Consider the following 16921-nt stretch of genomic DNA (forward strand, 5'->3'; position numbering starts at 1 on the left):
GGCGTGACGCCAACTCCCCTCCCCAACCGAACTGGTGTACGGTAGTCACACTAAGCCACACAGTTGCTCACCGTCATATGCTATAGTTTTGCCACAACTGGATTCATTACCTTATTACTATTCATCTATTCATCCTTCACACTGCTGCTGGAAACAGAAATGCTTTTTTAATCCATCTGCAGGGGACCGGGTGATTGATTTTTGATTGATTGATTGGGATAGTCTCCAGCACCTCCGTAACCCGTGTGAGGATAAGTGGAATGGAAAATGAATGAATTATTGTTGATTTTATGTAGAGTGACCAAACGTCCTCTTTTGCCCGGACAAGTCCTTGTTTCACATCCTCTCCGTAGCGTCCGGCTGGGTTTTATACATTCATGAAAATGTCCATTTTTTATGATTTTTCACAGGACCAATTTGAAGAGAATCCGTCCGGCCGCTCAGGGGCAGCGCCTGCCTATGTTGACGTGGCTCCTACTAGTAGGAAGGGAAGGAGTAGATCTTCATCTTGTTTTTGTTAGCTGTTTACCCCTTGTATCATGGGGCATTACCGTCATTTATGACAGTTTGGCAAGTGATCAGGCAGTTACAGATTACAGTAAGGAGTATTTCTAAAAGACGAGGCTCTATACACCTTTCGCGCATGCCCAGTTGTTAAGTTCTTTACGATAAATACGGATAAAAGGCCAACTGTTGGCTTCTATCGGAGCTTTGTACTGTCGTGATCTGTAAAATCCCGTTTGGTGTTGTATCGTTGCGCTGCCGATGATTGTAAACTTTTAGAGCAAAGTTTGATTTTGCCTCTGCTCACGGTACTCGCTAATTGGGTAGCTATCAGTGAGCTAAGCTGCGCTAGGCATTATAGTAAATTTAATTTTGGACTGCTGCATTTGGAAACATGCTAGTTGAATAGTTTGTCAGATTATTTCGGTTATTATTTGCGTGCAATCTAGAACATTGACTGAGAATAACAATTGAGTGGGAATAATAATTTGTCAACGACAATTGTCGTGATAGTAATTTATAAAAATGTTTAGGCACATATCCTACTGTGTGTGCATATTGACTTGACTACCTTTCCATGGGTCTGCATTATATATATATTTTTTTAATCTTTATTTAATTAGTTTTATTAAATTTTTTTTTTTTTTCAAACACTGTGAGAAATAGTCTGGGACCCAGCCCATTAACGGCCTCTCGAGCAAGATACAAAATCAACCGTCCAATCAGATTCGTTTATTTGCGTAACGTGTTCTTAACGAGTAATGTCACTCTTGCGCACCGAAAGTCCTCTCTACAACACAAATGGCGAACGGGAGAGCCGAGAATATGTTCCAATCGGCAGTAAAACCAGTTTTAAATTACCAAAAACACATCGAAACAAGTCATTGACAACAGTCAACATCGGTCGCGCTGGCCATGTTGAATAAACTTCTCCATTCTCCGCTCACACTAATTACTTGTCGCTTTAACAACGTCATGTCTGCCCGTCGCTGATTTGTCCACTCTGCTGTCTGTTTGCTGTGGCTTGCTCCGCCCTCGGAATATGATCTACCGGACGGTCGCCAGACTCAATCGCTGGAACAGCGGTGAGTATGGTATACCAGGCAAGGGAAACACAGTCTTAACCTTAAGGCAAAACATTACCGCTTTTGTCCACCGGCGTCACTAAAATCTGAAAAATTAACAAGTGTTTCTTTAAATATTTATATATATATATATATATATATATATATATATATATATATATATATATATATATATATATATATATATATACTGGACTGTCTCAGAAAATTAGAATACACAATATTCTAATTTTCTGAGACAGTCCTGTATATTGTTCTATGTAAAGGACGTCAGCCAAGGTCGGCCCCCCACATTTTTACCACGCCAAATCTGGTCCCCTTTGCAAAAAGTTTGGACACCCCTGCTTTAAATGGTGGATTAATGTACAGGACTGTCTCATAAAATTAGAATATTGTGTATTCTAATTTTCTGAGACAGTCCAGTATATATATATATATATATATATATATATATATATATATATTTTTTTTAATAGTATTTAATTTCCTGCCATTGAAAACGATAGATGTCACATTCATTTTAACATTGGGAACTGGCTGTGAACGCTCTTCTTTCAATGGCATTGATGGCGCTAGAAGTCCAATTCAATTTGACCTGGGAGGGATGGCAAGGATCACACAAATTGCAATGGCAGCCAGTGAGTTAAATGAGTGATTTATATAGGGTTAAACCCAATTTTGTCAATTTCAGTAGTGTTTTTTTTCAAAAACATTTCACAATTTATAACTGACCTGTGTTTGAACCTGATGATGATTAGTTTAAGTCATACAATACTTTTCCTTTCAAATTGTGAAACCGCCATCGGCACAACATCACAGAAATGCTGGCAATTTGCATTCAAAAGAAAAAGGATTGATGCCGATTGCATCACAAAGAATAAAGTGTTGAACGTATATCGCCACGTAAGTGAAAGATTTCAGTGAATACTTTTTAATGATACTGCTGGATTTCAGTCAAACTAAATGTTTTCTTCCCTCGTATTGAAATAAAAAACAGCTTTAAAAAAAATTGCATTTATGTCACGATGACAACTAGCTAATTTTCATACACTTTTAAAGCACAACAAAGGCAGAATACAGGACAGCTGCTCAGGAAAATAATATATTTTCACACAGTAGCCTACTGTTATAAACCGGTGCTTCTTTTTGTAAAAAGTCTAGAATTGTTGTCTTAGCAGACATGTTTGCATTCGTTTACAACAATTTAGTGCCAAAGTGTAATGAGTGGATCAAGTTAGACAACTTTTTTTCATTCAATTTATGCACTGTGAAGTCTTGATTGATGCATTTACATTCAAAAGTTTCTCTTTCAATATTCTGACACTACTTGGATGTTGAGTGAATGTTTCATTGATTCAAATGTGGTGTAAATAAAAGGAAAAAGATTAAACTTAAAAATAAATAAATCTGCATTTAATGAGTTTATTTTCATACAAAAAGACACACACGATTATACAACTTCATTATAGCAACATTGCACTGCATTAGTTCTTTACCATTTAACATTATTGTTTTAATTTTTATCGTGTACTTATTTACCTGTTTATTTTCCTACTTGTCTGATTGTCATTGACTGCGCTTGATGGCCAGTCCATTTTCATTGGAAGGAGTTGAAGCAACAACTTAGTTTCATGTCTTTTGGTGTAAATACTCAATCACACAATGTGGACACCTGGAATTTTTTAGTCCAGTGTGGTTTATATATGGACAAATTCAGTTTTGCTGCAAAATATGGTGAGTGAGGCTCATAGTTAGGTGTGTCTTTTAGTCCCAAAATAACAATTCTTGACAGTTTGGCTTGGTTGCCTTATTAAAAGTGTTGCCATACACTTAATCAGAATACTTTACAATCATCAAGGTGCTGTCTACAACTACACACAAGGCCTTGTGATGCTTTAGTTAAAAGCAAACAGCCAGTGTGACATAACAATGTCGTCTTTCAACAGAAGTGCTCGTTCTTGTCTTTGACAGAGATGCTCGAAGCTATTTACATGGGCCATTACTGAAGCCGCATCAGAGTACCCGAGTCGGTACACTGAGCTGAATGACAAGTCAGGGGAAATATTGTACACACAATCAAAGAGCTCTCAATTACGTTCTTTGTCATCGCCACAGAAGTAAATGCTAATGTAGTCGCTGCAGAGACAACAAACAAAAAGCCTTGCATTCAAATGCTGTCACACACTACGATTTGCATTCATGAAAGTAGGAGGGTATATCTGAACTTCCTCTAAATGACTTGTAATTTATAAACGTGTCATGTGCGATGACAAATATTCTCATTTAATAATGTTTGGAAAGAAATTAATGTACAGTAAGCAGGCACAGAAAAGCTAAGGATAAGGAGAATTAGACATAAGTATGTTTAGGTAGTGTAACCCTTAATAGGGCACTCATTTAACTCACTGGCTGCCATTGACAGCAGTGGATGTCCAGTCCATTTTGGACTAGGAGGGTCTGGCAGCAATCGAGCAATCAGGGCCAGGCAATCCCAATCAAAAATGGATTGGATGTCTAGTGCCGTCACTGGCAATGAAACATAACAAGTCCTCAGAGTTTATATGTATTAAATGTCTATCACTGTCAATGGAAGGTAACGATTGGGGAAAAAAAATATATATTTTTTTTAAAAAATGATTAAATTATAAAGAAAATCTATCCCTGCGGTCAAAAGCTTTGAGATGCTTTCTCATCCAATTAAATGGTGAAGTGTCTCAAACCTTTTGACTGCGTGCATATTTCTGGTTTTATTCATTTTAATTTTGTTAATTTTGTTTTTCATTACAACTGTATTAATCAAAATTCATATAAAACGTAACTGTAAAAAATAATTTAGTGGTTTAAAAAAATGTATATGGTGTCCACATGTGAATACTTTGCCCTGAAAAACTGTAATGTCCACATATGTGGACGCCGGGGGTTCCTTTCACAGAGCAGTTTCAATAAACTCTGAACTACTTAGCAATAGAACAACTGATTCACAACAACTGATTTTTTAATCACATCGAAATAATTTCACCTGGACTTAAGTTGTGCCGGCCAACCATAAAATGCCATTATCGAGTTATTGCAATGATTTATTGCAACAGAGCACATGTTTTTCAACCCCAAACGAATGAGAAATTTTAATGCACTCATGTGAATCAAAAATATTTTGGGAAATGACAAATTCAAACATAAAACTAAACTCAAAGAGGTGGAGAGAAAAATTCTGAAATAAAATAAAATTACTGATCATACTCGGAGGCCACATGACAACGCCATTTACAGAATATGACAGTAATGGAAGAGACTTCCACATCATTTGCCTGCAATTGGGTAGAATGCCTCCTAGATGGCTTTGGCAGGTTTACATCCAGGGAAAACCACAAAGACTGATTACAAGTGTATGTAAACTTTTTACCACAACTGTACAAGCTTTGTTAAACATGCTTGAGTTTACCCACTTTCTAATCTTCGATCAACCTCTCTTTCTGTGACGAAAACCCCCGGAATTTCCCCTCACTACAGAGTTAACGGACTCTGAGTTTTCATTAAACATGCTTTGCGAAATGGACCCCAGGTCTTTATGAGGTTAAATATTTATTTTAATTTCCAAAAATAGTCAAGTGCCCTATAAACAGTGTTGTCAGTAATGCATTACTAAGTAACGTTTCTTTCAGTAACGAGTAATCTAACACATCGCAAAACTTTTGACCTGTACTGACAGTACTGTATACAGTATATATATATCTTTACACTGTTCTTGTTCAATCCTTGGTTCAAGCTCAGTTGTTGTTGAAGCTTTTGGAAGCTTAGGTTTAAAGAAATTCTAAATATCCATCCTCAGCTGTAGTTTTGGCTAAGCAAAGCAAATGACCCATTATGAAATACTTACTACAGTAGGATTCTTGTTCATTTCATTTTTATTGTTCGTTTTATAGCTTTAAAACTCTAAAAGACAACATTTGAACAACTAGGTCTTCATTTTAAAAGGGATGTTCAAAATTTTTGACATCAAGCTTAATCCTCGAGTTGGCAGGTGTATAATTAGTCCCTGGAGTTGATTTGAACAAATTCCGTGCAGTTTGTCAGTTATTTGTTAGTTTCAGGGCTTCGGAGTGGCCAAGCTAGTGCGAGTCAATGATCGTTGAAATTAACTCCATCGACTAATTAAACTAACTCGAAGATTAAGCCTTATGTGAAAAATATCTTCTTTAAATTCAATTCAAACATTTTTAAATTCAGTGACATTTTCTGATGTCATTCCTATGTTGAGGCAGCAAAGGGGGAAAAAAATGGTAAAAAGTAACAGATAAATTACTTTTAAATTAACTTTGTTACTTTGATAATGAAGTGATCAGTAAAGTAACTGGATTACTTTTTTGAGGCGTAATGTGTGCTACCTGATAGTATACAATCATGTTCTCCTCTCTTCCTCACTACTAATTATGTGTGAAGGGCCACGGCTGTTAAATGGAAGATGTTCCTTTGGAAAATGTCACAGCATGAGTATCCCTGCAGTGCAATCTGTGAGTAAACAGCTTTTTAGCTCTCCAACTCACTTTGTGTTTAAAAAAAATGTGTACTATGATTGCTGAGAGCTAGCTCTTATAAGTTTCAAGTATTTTCCGTTGCGGTTGCTTTGACATCTACTGGATTTGCATGTAGCCTTTGCGTCACTCTTTAGCTGAGTGCCTGTGTGTGCACATGAGGCACTGCTAATCAGGAGGTTTGACGTATTGACAGACGTGTGACCTGACTGTCTACATGCAGTAAATAGAATCACCCCATCTCCCCAAATCTGTTTTGAATGTAAAGTGCCACTCAAGAGTGTTGTGTTACAATTTATGTGTGTCCAAACCATTGCACATACTGATATTCTAATTAACATTCCTGTGCAAGACGAGATTTAATCAAAATAACTTTGACTGATCACACGGCTTTGTGTATTTTTCGAATCTGAAGAACGCAACACTTAACACTTGATAAACAAGTGTTGCCTGCGCAGAGGTGGGTAGAGTAGCCCAAAAATGTTCTCGAGTAGTGTTACTTCCAAATAACATTACTCAAGTAAAAGTAGTCATCTAAAAAATGCACTCAAGTTCAAGTATTTGGTGAAAACATCACTCTAGTCATGAGTAACATTGTGAGTAATTGCTTACATTTTTGATGGATTTTTTTTGGTGTAAGGTATATTTTTATTCTCAACACAAAGTTATCAATATGAACTGTTATTAATATACTGTACTATAACCTACTACATAAACACATGGAGCCATAGAAATACACAAAAAAATCTTTAAATTCCAGCAAGAGAAAAAAAATCTACAGAAATAAAGCATTATTCGTCCAAAAACACATTTCCTATCATGAAACTGAAAGATCTCCGGAAATCTCCGGTTTTCCTCGGTCAATCGGTGCCAAATAAAAACTGGGAGAGTTTAAAATCTGCGCTTTTTAGTCATGTTGACAACAGAGCTGTATGTGAAATACTTAATTTTTTACGGTTCTTTAAAGACGCCACATGATTAAACAGGCCGGCGTTACCATGGAACGGCAAGCTTGAGTCTGATTGGGATAATGGAGTCATGTGATTATTGTTACGACGTCTCATTGGTAAAACTGGGAGAGTTACTGTTGGCTTCGCTGGAAAATTTAAAAAAAAAAAAAAAAAGTAAAATCTAATATGTAGAACAAAGAGGAAAAATGTAACCCAAAGTAGTGGAATAAGAGTAGCGTTTCTTCTTCACAAATCTACTCAATAAAAAGTATGGCTTAGTAAAACTACTGTTAGAAGTACATTTTTCTCAAACAGTTTTTCAAGTAAATGTAATGGAGTTACTACCCATCTCTGCTTGCGTGACCCAAAATGCAATGTCCACATATATGGACGCAAGGTCTCAATTATTAGAGATTTCCCCGGGGCCTCATAAGCTTTTCTTGCCTCCCAAGGTAAACTTGAGCAGTAAAAGTGTGTAAAAAGTTTAGGTTTCACAGTGTTTTGTGATACAGTTGAAAGCTAATGGTGACATTTTATGCGATCATTCGCTGACATTCAAAATGGAGTGGACGTCTAGCGCCGTCAGTGGCAGCTAGTGAGTTAAACAAGTGCACTGTAGAAGTTGAAGGACCTAACTGCCAGCACATGACAATGTCAATCACAGAAAGAAAATGAACACACGCAGTGCTGAGTTGAAATCAATGAATGATGGCCTAATGGAGGGCATTAATGCTTCGTTATAAATTATGGTAAACAAAATTTTGCCCCATTATATACATATATTCATTCATTCATTTTCCATGCCGCTTATTCATAGGTCTGGCATTATTTACATTACTTATTGTAACCTCACTTAGATGAGTGAAGATGACCTGATAATGGTAAGTATTTAAAAAGGAAATAGGCTAATTATCAGCTATTTTAAACCAATTTACTTGCTCCATTGCAGTCTAGCAATTAGTACATGGATTATTCTACATCAATGGGAGCACATTTTAACAAATCACTGCTAGGAGTAACAGCACTGGAACAAAAAAATATTGTTTATTAGCTTATGCAGATGCAAAATACACAAGTAGAGCACTTTTAAACATAACAGATCATGGATGATTCTTTTTTATTATTAATATATATTTTTTTTTTCTACCAAATCGAATGTATGAATTGACAAACCTATTTTGCCTCTTAAGTAGACGTAGCAGTGAAATAGCTAGTTGATTATTAACAGAAATTTGACATATTGACATTTGCCTTCCTGATTCAGTCGTCAGCCCTTCTTTAAACGGTAACAATGAACACGGCTTTCAGTTCACTTGCTGAGCTTGTGGAAAAAAGCACATTGACTGACAGGAGATGGATAGAAGGCATAGTACAAGGTACAGCAATAACATTTCAGCATTGCATATTGAATCACGTTGCCATACCTTATTGCTGTATGCTGGCTGTAGATTATCCCTTTACATAGTATATGCACGTGTGGTATTTGTTTTTTACTACAATTTTTCATTAATACAAAAACCCAATCAACACATAACTGCATGCAGTTCAGAATAAATAGCAGATGGTGCAGCTACACCAGTTTGCTTTATCATCTGTAGAATAAACAACACACTTGAAAACAACTCAGACAAAAAGAGAATGCCATCTGCTTTCCCCTCAATAGAGTCTTCATTTACCAGTACTTACCATTTTTTGACATGCACATATTACACACATGTGCACATTTTCCAGATTGTGCAGCACTTTATACTGACAATGTGTTGATTGCCATGCTGCTTTGTGAAAACCAGTGTCACATGATCAATCATAAAGAACTGTAGAAGCAGATTTGGTTAAACACCTTTCACAAATGAGCACAAAGCATATCTCTAGGGGCACTGGCTTGCAATTTATTTTGCCTTTACGCCAACGAAATTGATACTTGATGATGGTATACACTTATCTCTTTGTAAACAATGGACTGTGCAATAAAAGCAAGTGAAAGGAAAAATGAGTTGTTTTGGTATAAGCCAAACAAATTGGTTAGCTTTTGGTCGCGATCCAGATCTTTATGACAAATGTTTATGTTCTGAATACCAGTGCAGTGAATTTTAATGATGTGCAACTCCTATACATAAAATTAAATGAGGAATTTTGGAAAATCTCTTACTAAACTTCAATGATAGTCTCTGTTGTGTTTTTTCAATCATATGACACGGGAATGAAACTGCCATCACGTCAGTGTGGGTAATTCACAAAACTAAATGGCATGCCCAGGACAAATGCCTGATCAACCCATACAGAGAAACTAATTCAACCCAAGAGAAAACAAAGACACGCTTCACAGAGAGGTTTACAAAGAGAGTCAGTCAGTCAGACAAACAGAGTCAGACAGACAGAGTCAGTCAGTCAGTTAGACAGACTGAGTCACATTTTTCAGCCCGGCATACTGCTAAAATTACATCTTGATCTCCAGAGGCTACACATCAAGCAATAAGAAGGAAACAAAGAATATCAAGAGGGGCAATAAAAATAAGTAGAAGGTGATGAGTAAAACAAACAAAATAATCTGTCAGATTCTTATTGCGTGAAAGGATACTGTACATACAGTTCTCTAGTTTTGTCATTGAGCTACACCATTCTTCTGATATACTGATTGCATGAATGATCACAGTTCTTAGATATTTTCACAAACACTCAAGCATTGTCAGGACCAGGCATGCATGTTTTTTTTTTATATATAATTTTAAGAATTTGATTGAACTTACCAATGCAGGAGCCATCACTCTCTTCATACCCAACACTGCAGACACATCTCCCCAGTGGGACTAACCAGTCGCCGTCAGCGCCACAGAAGAGTTTGGGTGTGTCCCTTTCTTCAGCATGGTCAATACATGCCCCTCTGACCTCCACCAATGAAGATGAGTCCACACGAGGCACCGTGTCTGGAAAGGAGGCTAGGTTTCTCAGAGTGAACGGACATTTCTTGTAGTACACTCTCACTGAGACTAAAGCGATGCAGGCCCCAATATCTTGGAATGCCAGATAGAAGCCATTCTTTGTAATGGGTCCGACTTCACGCACTTCAGTGTTGAGCTTCAGAATGCGATCTCCCAGATCCATCTGAGTGAAGCTCTCATCTGCAGCAATGGTGTCGATCTTGGTGTACTGAGCAGGTTTGAATTTCACACCATGTGCCTCATCAGTCTCATGATAGAAGAGGTTGAAGGTCTCCTTGCACGTGCCAGACACCCAAGGGATGGAGTTGCAGTCACGCAAGGTGAAGCGAAGCTCCACATAGATTTTTTGAGCCGCTTGTCGAGAAATCCAGTTGGATCGAAGCCAGTTGTTTTGGTTGGGCTCCATCACGCTGCACACCTGAAATGTATGGATGGGCCGATTGTGCTCGTCCATCTCTGTGATGGCGTCCCACTATATAAATATGAAAGAAAATACAAAAAATATATTCAAATTCTTCCCAGCCATAGTCATGATAAAAACAGCTACGGTATGTTTCGTGCGCGCAAAAAAAAAAAGCCTTGTATTCTCCAGGGGTTGCTGAAGGACAACTGGATAACCCCTCCCCCAAACCAAAAAGCAATGTACCAATGTCAGACGGAGCCCTTAGCGACTCTCCTTTAGAATAGTTTATTATAGCACATCACAGCTGTGTCAGAGGGGGATTGAGGATATCATCTAATATCTTATAAAAATCAGTCTTATTATGAGACCGCAGTCTTTCATAAAAAAAAAAAAAAAAAAATTGTTAGACAGTATGCTTTTCTCCTCCCTTGGCCTCTTTTCATCTGGAAGGTACTATACATAAAAGTTATTGTAAAAGGCTTTAGCTAATAGCTACAATTCAAACTGTGGAGTCAAGCTAATATACATTACATATTAAAGTCAATGCATAAGCATGTGTAAAATAGATTATAACATGTTTTTGTTGACACAGTACCTGTACATGTACCAACAATATACTTTGGCTAAAATAAGGATTCAATGTAAATGTTCTGTCATTTTCTCTTAACACACAAATAAAAAAAATGAATTATTTGTCGGGTTGGTGTTCACAGAAATGTATGAGCCTTTACTTAAACCTTATATAGTATCACAAGTTACAGGGGAGGAACATGTACAGCGGTATGAAAAAGTATCAGAAGCTTTCGGAATTTCTCACATTTATGCAAAAAAAAAAAATCACCATCAAATGTGAGCTGATCTTTGCCAAATCACACAGATGTAGAAAGTTTCAGCTTCAACTAAAATCACCCAAAAATTTGTAGGTTTTCATGTTTTATTGGGGATAGCATGCAAACAATGACAGAAGGGGGAAAATAATTAAATGAACCCTTTGCCTAAGGACAATTGAAACCAAGTTTTACCAAACAATTTAAGTCAGGTGTGTGTCCAATCACTGATGAGTGGTTTAAAGCTGCCCTACCCACTATAAAAGAAGCACCTGGTGAGAATTGTCTTGAAGAGAAACATTGTCTGATGTGCATCATGGCTCGGTCAAAAGAGCTGTGTCTGAAGACTTGCGATCACGGATTGTTGATTTGTATAAAGCTGGGAAAGGATTCAAAACCATCTCTAAAAGTCTGGATGTTCAATAATCTACAGTCAGAGAAGTTGTCTACAAATGGAGAGAGTTTAGCACTGTTGCTTCCCTCCCAAGGAGTGGCCGTCCACCAAAAATGATGGCAAGAGTTAAGCGCAGAATACTCAGGTAGGTAAAAAAGAACCCTAGAGTTTCTGCTCAAGACTTACAGAAATCACTGGCACACTCCAATATCTCTGGGCAAACATTAAATATGTGGAAAACTATGGCCAAGAATGGTGTTCATGGGAGGACTCCACGGAGGAAGCCACTGCTGTCTAAAAAAAAAAAAAAAAAAAAAAAAGGCACTTAGACACTCCACAGAAGTTTTGGCAAAATATTTTGTGGACTGAGGAAATGTCATGTGTGGAGGAAAAATTGAAAAGCTCACCGAAATGAAAACCTTATCGCTACCGTGAAGCATGGTGGAGGGAGCATCATGATTCGGGGCTGTTTTGCTACCTTGGGGCCTGGACAACTTGCAATCATTATTGGAAGAATGAATTCAAAAGTGTATCAGGATGATTTGCAGGAAAACCTTAGGCCGTCTGTCAGACAGTTGAACCTAAAAAGAGGATGGATGCTGCAACAAGACAACGATCCAAAACAGAAGTAAGTCAACTTCAGAATGGTTTCAGAAGAACAAAATACACCTTCTGAAGCGGCCAAGTCAAACTCCAGACTTGAACCCCATTGAGATGCTGTGCCAGCCATCCCAGGAATCTGACTGAACTACAGCAGTTTTGGAGAAAAGAATGGGCCAAGAATAGTCCTCAACGATGTGCCAGACTGATCTGCAACTACAGGAAGTGTCTGGTTGAAGTTATTGCTGCCATGGGGGGGGGGGGGGGGGGGGGGGCACAAAATATTAAATGTGATGGTTCACTTCTTTTTCCCCCTCCTGTCATTGTTTGCATACTATCCTCATTAAAATATGAAAACCTATAAATGTTTGAGTGGTTTTAGTTAAAGCAGACACTGCTTTTTTATCCGTGAGATTTTGACAAAGATCTGATCACATTTGATGGTGATTTTATGCAGAAATGTGCGAAATTCCAAAAGGTTCAGATACTTTTTCATACACTAATGTATAGCCAAGTGCAGGGAGACAAGGCAAATACTGAACAGTGGCAAATTGAAAATGTTTTACAAAAAGTCCAAAACAAAGTAGAAACAAAGGTATCTGTAAATATAAAAGTACAACAAAAGCAAACCGTAAAGCAAAGAATCAAATTAAACTTACTATAAAATCAGTCATAGAGATGAGGACACAGGAAACAAATGAGACATGAGTATTGTGAGGTGATCAGGAAATGCCAGTGACCCAGTTGCAGAGGTGGTTAAGTTTTTTATTAAAAAATGCAGAGTATCAAACAAACAAAAAAATCACCCTAAAGAGGAAAAACCCGCAACAGAAGAAGTATTCAGGAAGCTTGGTCTGCTCAGGAGTGAGGCTTCTAAGTGCTTATGCTGGAATCTTCTGGCAACTAGAGTGCGTTTGGCCTGCACTTAAAAAGGCTCTACTAATGAGCCACAGGTGTTGCCAGTTAGCCTCACCCCTGAAGAGACCGGTCCCTCTCTCACCTGTGCAGCCTGCAAACAGGGAGGAAGGCATCAACATGGAACGTAAGGCAGGATCACAACAATGACATCTACAACGACTGTACAAGGACTGAACAAAAATTCAGAGCTTATATACAAAGACAGGGGGTAAGGAGAAGATGAAAAGCAGGTGGGTGACACGAGAGGCGGCTGATTGGTCAGACGCAAGTGAAGCAGACAACAGCAGGTGACATGAATGTGCAATAATGTGGATAGGAAACAATATGAACTAGGAGAGAAACAAAACTATAAGTTTTGACTGGGAGGGCCAAATGAACGAATGCTTAGTCAGTCAAAATGCATTGAATGTCTCGTGCCATCAATAGCCACGTTTACATGCTGACTTTTATTCATACCGATTCAAATCATTCCGAATGGAAATTTCAGATCAGCTGTTTACATGTCACTTCATCTATTCCGATCCAGCGTTTACATGTGACTGCCTTTATTCCGAAAGGATGTTTGACAACTGCCGTCTGACATGCGCAGATTAATCAAAACAAAGCGTCATGTTGCAAAACATGGAGATCGATCGTCGGAGTGCTGCTGTTTTAACTTTAACCCACTTGTTGTGTTTGTGGGGTCGTATCCGCTTCTGCTGTTTTGCTCTTTTGCCTTGTAGTAGCCGGTTTTCCACCGGTTTCTAATCTGGTCAACGCTCCGGTCTATTCCGGCTTCGTGTAACCTCTCGTGAACTTTTTTAAATAGTTCACTGTTCCTCGTTTTACGCCCGTCTAAGCGAGCAATTATATTCAATTCTTTTAAAGTTTGAATTAAATACAATCTTTCCGCCGGACTCCAATTAGGTGCGCTGTGCTTGGAAGCCATGTTGCAAGTGACGTTACTTACGTCACAAAGTGACGTCACCACGTCAGTACGGAGCATGTGCAGAAAGAACGCAACCAGACACCATTCCGCTTCCCTGTTTACATGATATAATTTTACTTCTAATCGGTTTGGGAAAAGGAATATTCCACCCCTGTGAATCGGAATGAAAATCCATTCGGTTTGGGCCTGTTCATTCCGAATGAGGTGTTTATATGGAACACATTTATTCGGTTTGAACAAATATTCCGATTGTAATTGGAATATTTGGCTCCATGTAAACGTGGCAATTGGCAGCCAACAAGTTCCATAAATGCTCTATGAAGGGTTAAAAGCATTTAACAACTTAATAAAGTTGCATTAACATATATATTTTAAAGATGCAGTTAAATATAAAGTTGTGTATCATATGGATGTGTTCTTGTTCATCTTTGTATTTTTTTTCTTTTTCTAATCCATCAGCTTCTCTACTCTATCTCATCCCCCTTTTCCCATAACTCATGTGTCGACCTGGAGCTTTCTTCACTCAGTCTTTGTCTTTGGGATCTACACCTACCCACTGATGTGTGTGTGTTGTTACTGTCACTGCAATTGAGATATTTTTATTCACCGCTAGTCTCCTTCTGTGATGGATGAAAAACTTTCACCTTTAGAACGCACATCCATGGAAACGCCCACCCACACATACTTGTACAGTAATGGGTATTAGGGAGATAGATGAAGAGTGAGCACTCATTGGGGAACTTGATGTCCGCTCTGTATCTTTATGAGAAAAACAATAAGAGTTGTGTGTGTGTTTCTATGTGTGTGTGGATGGTCAAAAGAAATACAACACTAAACATATTTGTAACAAAGTTGCGGTTGTATAAATTTTTTTTCTGTTTTTTAATAAATTAATGAGATCAAAACATTATATTCTATTTGTGTCATTGGCATGTGTAGTATATAATATTAGTAGTAGTAGTAGTAGTAGTAATTATTTATTTTATTAATTTGATCGTAAACAATATTTATTTATTCATGTATTTATTTGATTTTCTTTTTACTAGCATTTTACTAAATTTAATCAGCATCATGTAGATGCAAGGAGAGATTTCTGTTACAGGATTCAAAAGATCCTGCATGTGTGAATAGTTAAAGATTTCTAGGCAGTAGATTGATGATCTGTTCGAGGTATAGCCGCCTCTCACCCAATGTCAGTAGGCAAAGACTCATGTTTCCCTATGACCTTGTACTTGACAGATGGTATAGCTGAAAACCATTAATATGTTAAAAAGATGATACACTTTACTTCCTTCTGATGAATAGATAGATACGTAGGTGTCCATATGCCATATAAGGGCAGGGGTAAATACACAGAGATCCAGACTGACACTTTTTACTACGAGCACAGTGGCCCCTAAATTAAAAATTTTAGGAGCGCAAGCATAAGATTATGGGGCGCACACTGTAAATCGACATGCAAAGTTTTCCTGTAATTTTCACTGTTTAACAGATATATGCTTTCATAATAAATGCTTAAAACTACAAATTTATCTATATTTTATTCTCTATCACTTTTGACATCAACCAGTATACTACTTACAAATTAGGTTAACATGGGTATTTATTTTTTTTTTTTTTTTGGGAGACCCAGGTGTAACATGGATGAAGTTACTTAGGATGGATGTTACTTAGGATGTTACAATTGTTGCGCAGTTGGACATTCAACACTTGGAAATTATCAAATAGAAATATGGTGTGGCGCCGCGTATATTTCCTGGAAGCACAAACCACAACCGGAGACGACCAGGGGGACCTGTGCATAAATGTGGCCGAGGCAGGCGAAGCCTCTCGGGGCGGATTTTTTGTGACTCTCACTCTCCTGGAAATGGCGACAATTCTGACATGCGAAAAAGTCATGAAATGAAATTGAGTGGCCTGGAAGTCCTATTCTTTTGTTGTGTTTCCCCTTGGTAAACCAGCTCCTTATATTACCGTAAACTAGGGCTGCAGCTATCGAATATTTTAGTAATCGAGTAATCGACTGAAAATTCTATCGATTAATCGAGTAATCGGATAAAACAAATATATTTTTAGGTGAAGAGCAATTATACATATACATGAGAAAACAAGACATTTCATCTAATCTTGAACCATTTTCAGTCAATGAATGTCTTTATTTTCGATGTATATTGTTGAAAACAGCCAACAATTGCATCTCAGATGTAACTAGAATTAAAAAAAAAAAAAAAGACTAATTCACTGCTTTCACTCAAAAAACTTTTAGATCTTATTAAAAAAAAAAAAAATATATATATATATATATATATATATATGTATCTTACCTAAAAATGCCGTTACGCTTGATAACACACATCACTTAAAAGTTAGGATTTTTTTGCACGTGTTTCAATTGAATTTCTCTTTGTGTCATCCATTTTTAAGTTCTAGTTAAGTTTTAAGTTAGTCTAAACTGTAAGTCCTGATAGGATTTTGAGTTTTTGCAGTGTTCAAAACAAATGTATGATACAGGCTATATTGGAGCACATTAGGGACCAGTGCTACTTGGTGTTTTATCTGGCAATGACTACCGAGCTAAAATTGATAGTTAGCATGATTAAGTTTTTATTTTACACCCTCATCACTCCACAATGCTATGTTATGTTAAAGCCTGTATGTAAGACACGTTAGCCACGACAGTGGTCATAATTAATTGAAACCTAGCCCTCCGCAGGGCTAACGTTACGTGAGCTAGTAGCGACAGTATCGTTAATCTTATTTATTAGCGCTTAGCGCTGTACTGCTTTAAGATGGCGGCTGTTTACAAACGCTGCCCAGACGCGGCCGAGTCTGTCATTTCGC

At 37.6% G+C, this 16921-nt stretch overlaps 1 protein-coding gene across 1 annotated transcript in view; it reads right to left on the reverse strand.

The window, feature by feature from the left end:
- The window catches only part of LOC130926827 (ephrin type-A receptor 6-like), a 252235-nt gene that overhangs the window by 181733 nt on the left and 53581 nt on the right, over positions 1-16921 (reverse strand). The window contains exon 3 of the mRNA XM_057852094.1: positions 9819-10482. Coding sequence (XP_057708077.1) covers positions 9819-10482 — 664 coding nt within the window. The remainder of the gene's footprint in view (positions 1-9818; positions 10483-16921) is intronic.

The sequence above is a fragment of the Corythoichthys intestinalis genome, chromosome 12 (genome assembly GCF_030265065.1).
Source record: "Corythoichthys intestinalis isolate RoL2023-P3 chromosome 12, ASM3026506v1, whole genome shotgun sequence".
Taxonomy (NCBI): Eukaryota; Metazoa; Chordata; class Actinopteri; order Syngnathiformes; family Syngnathidae; genus Corythoichthys; species Corythoichthys intestinalis.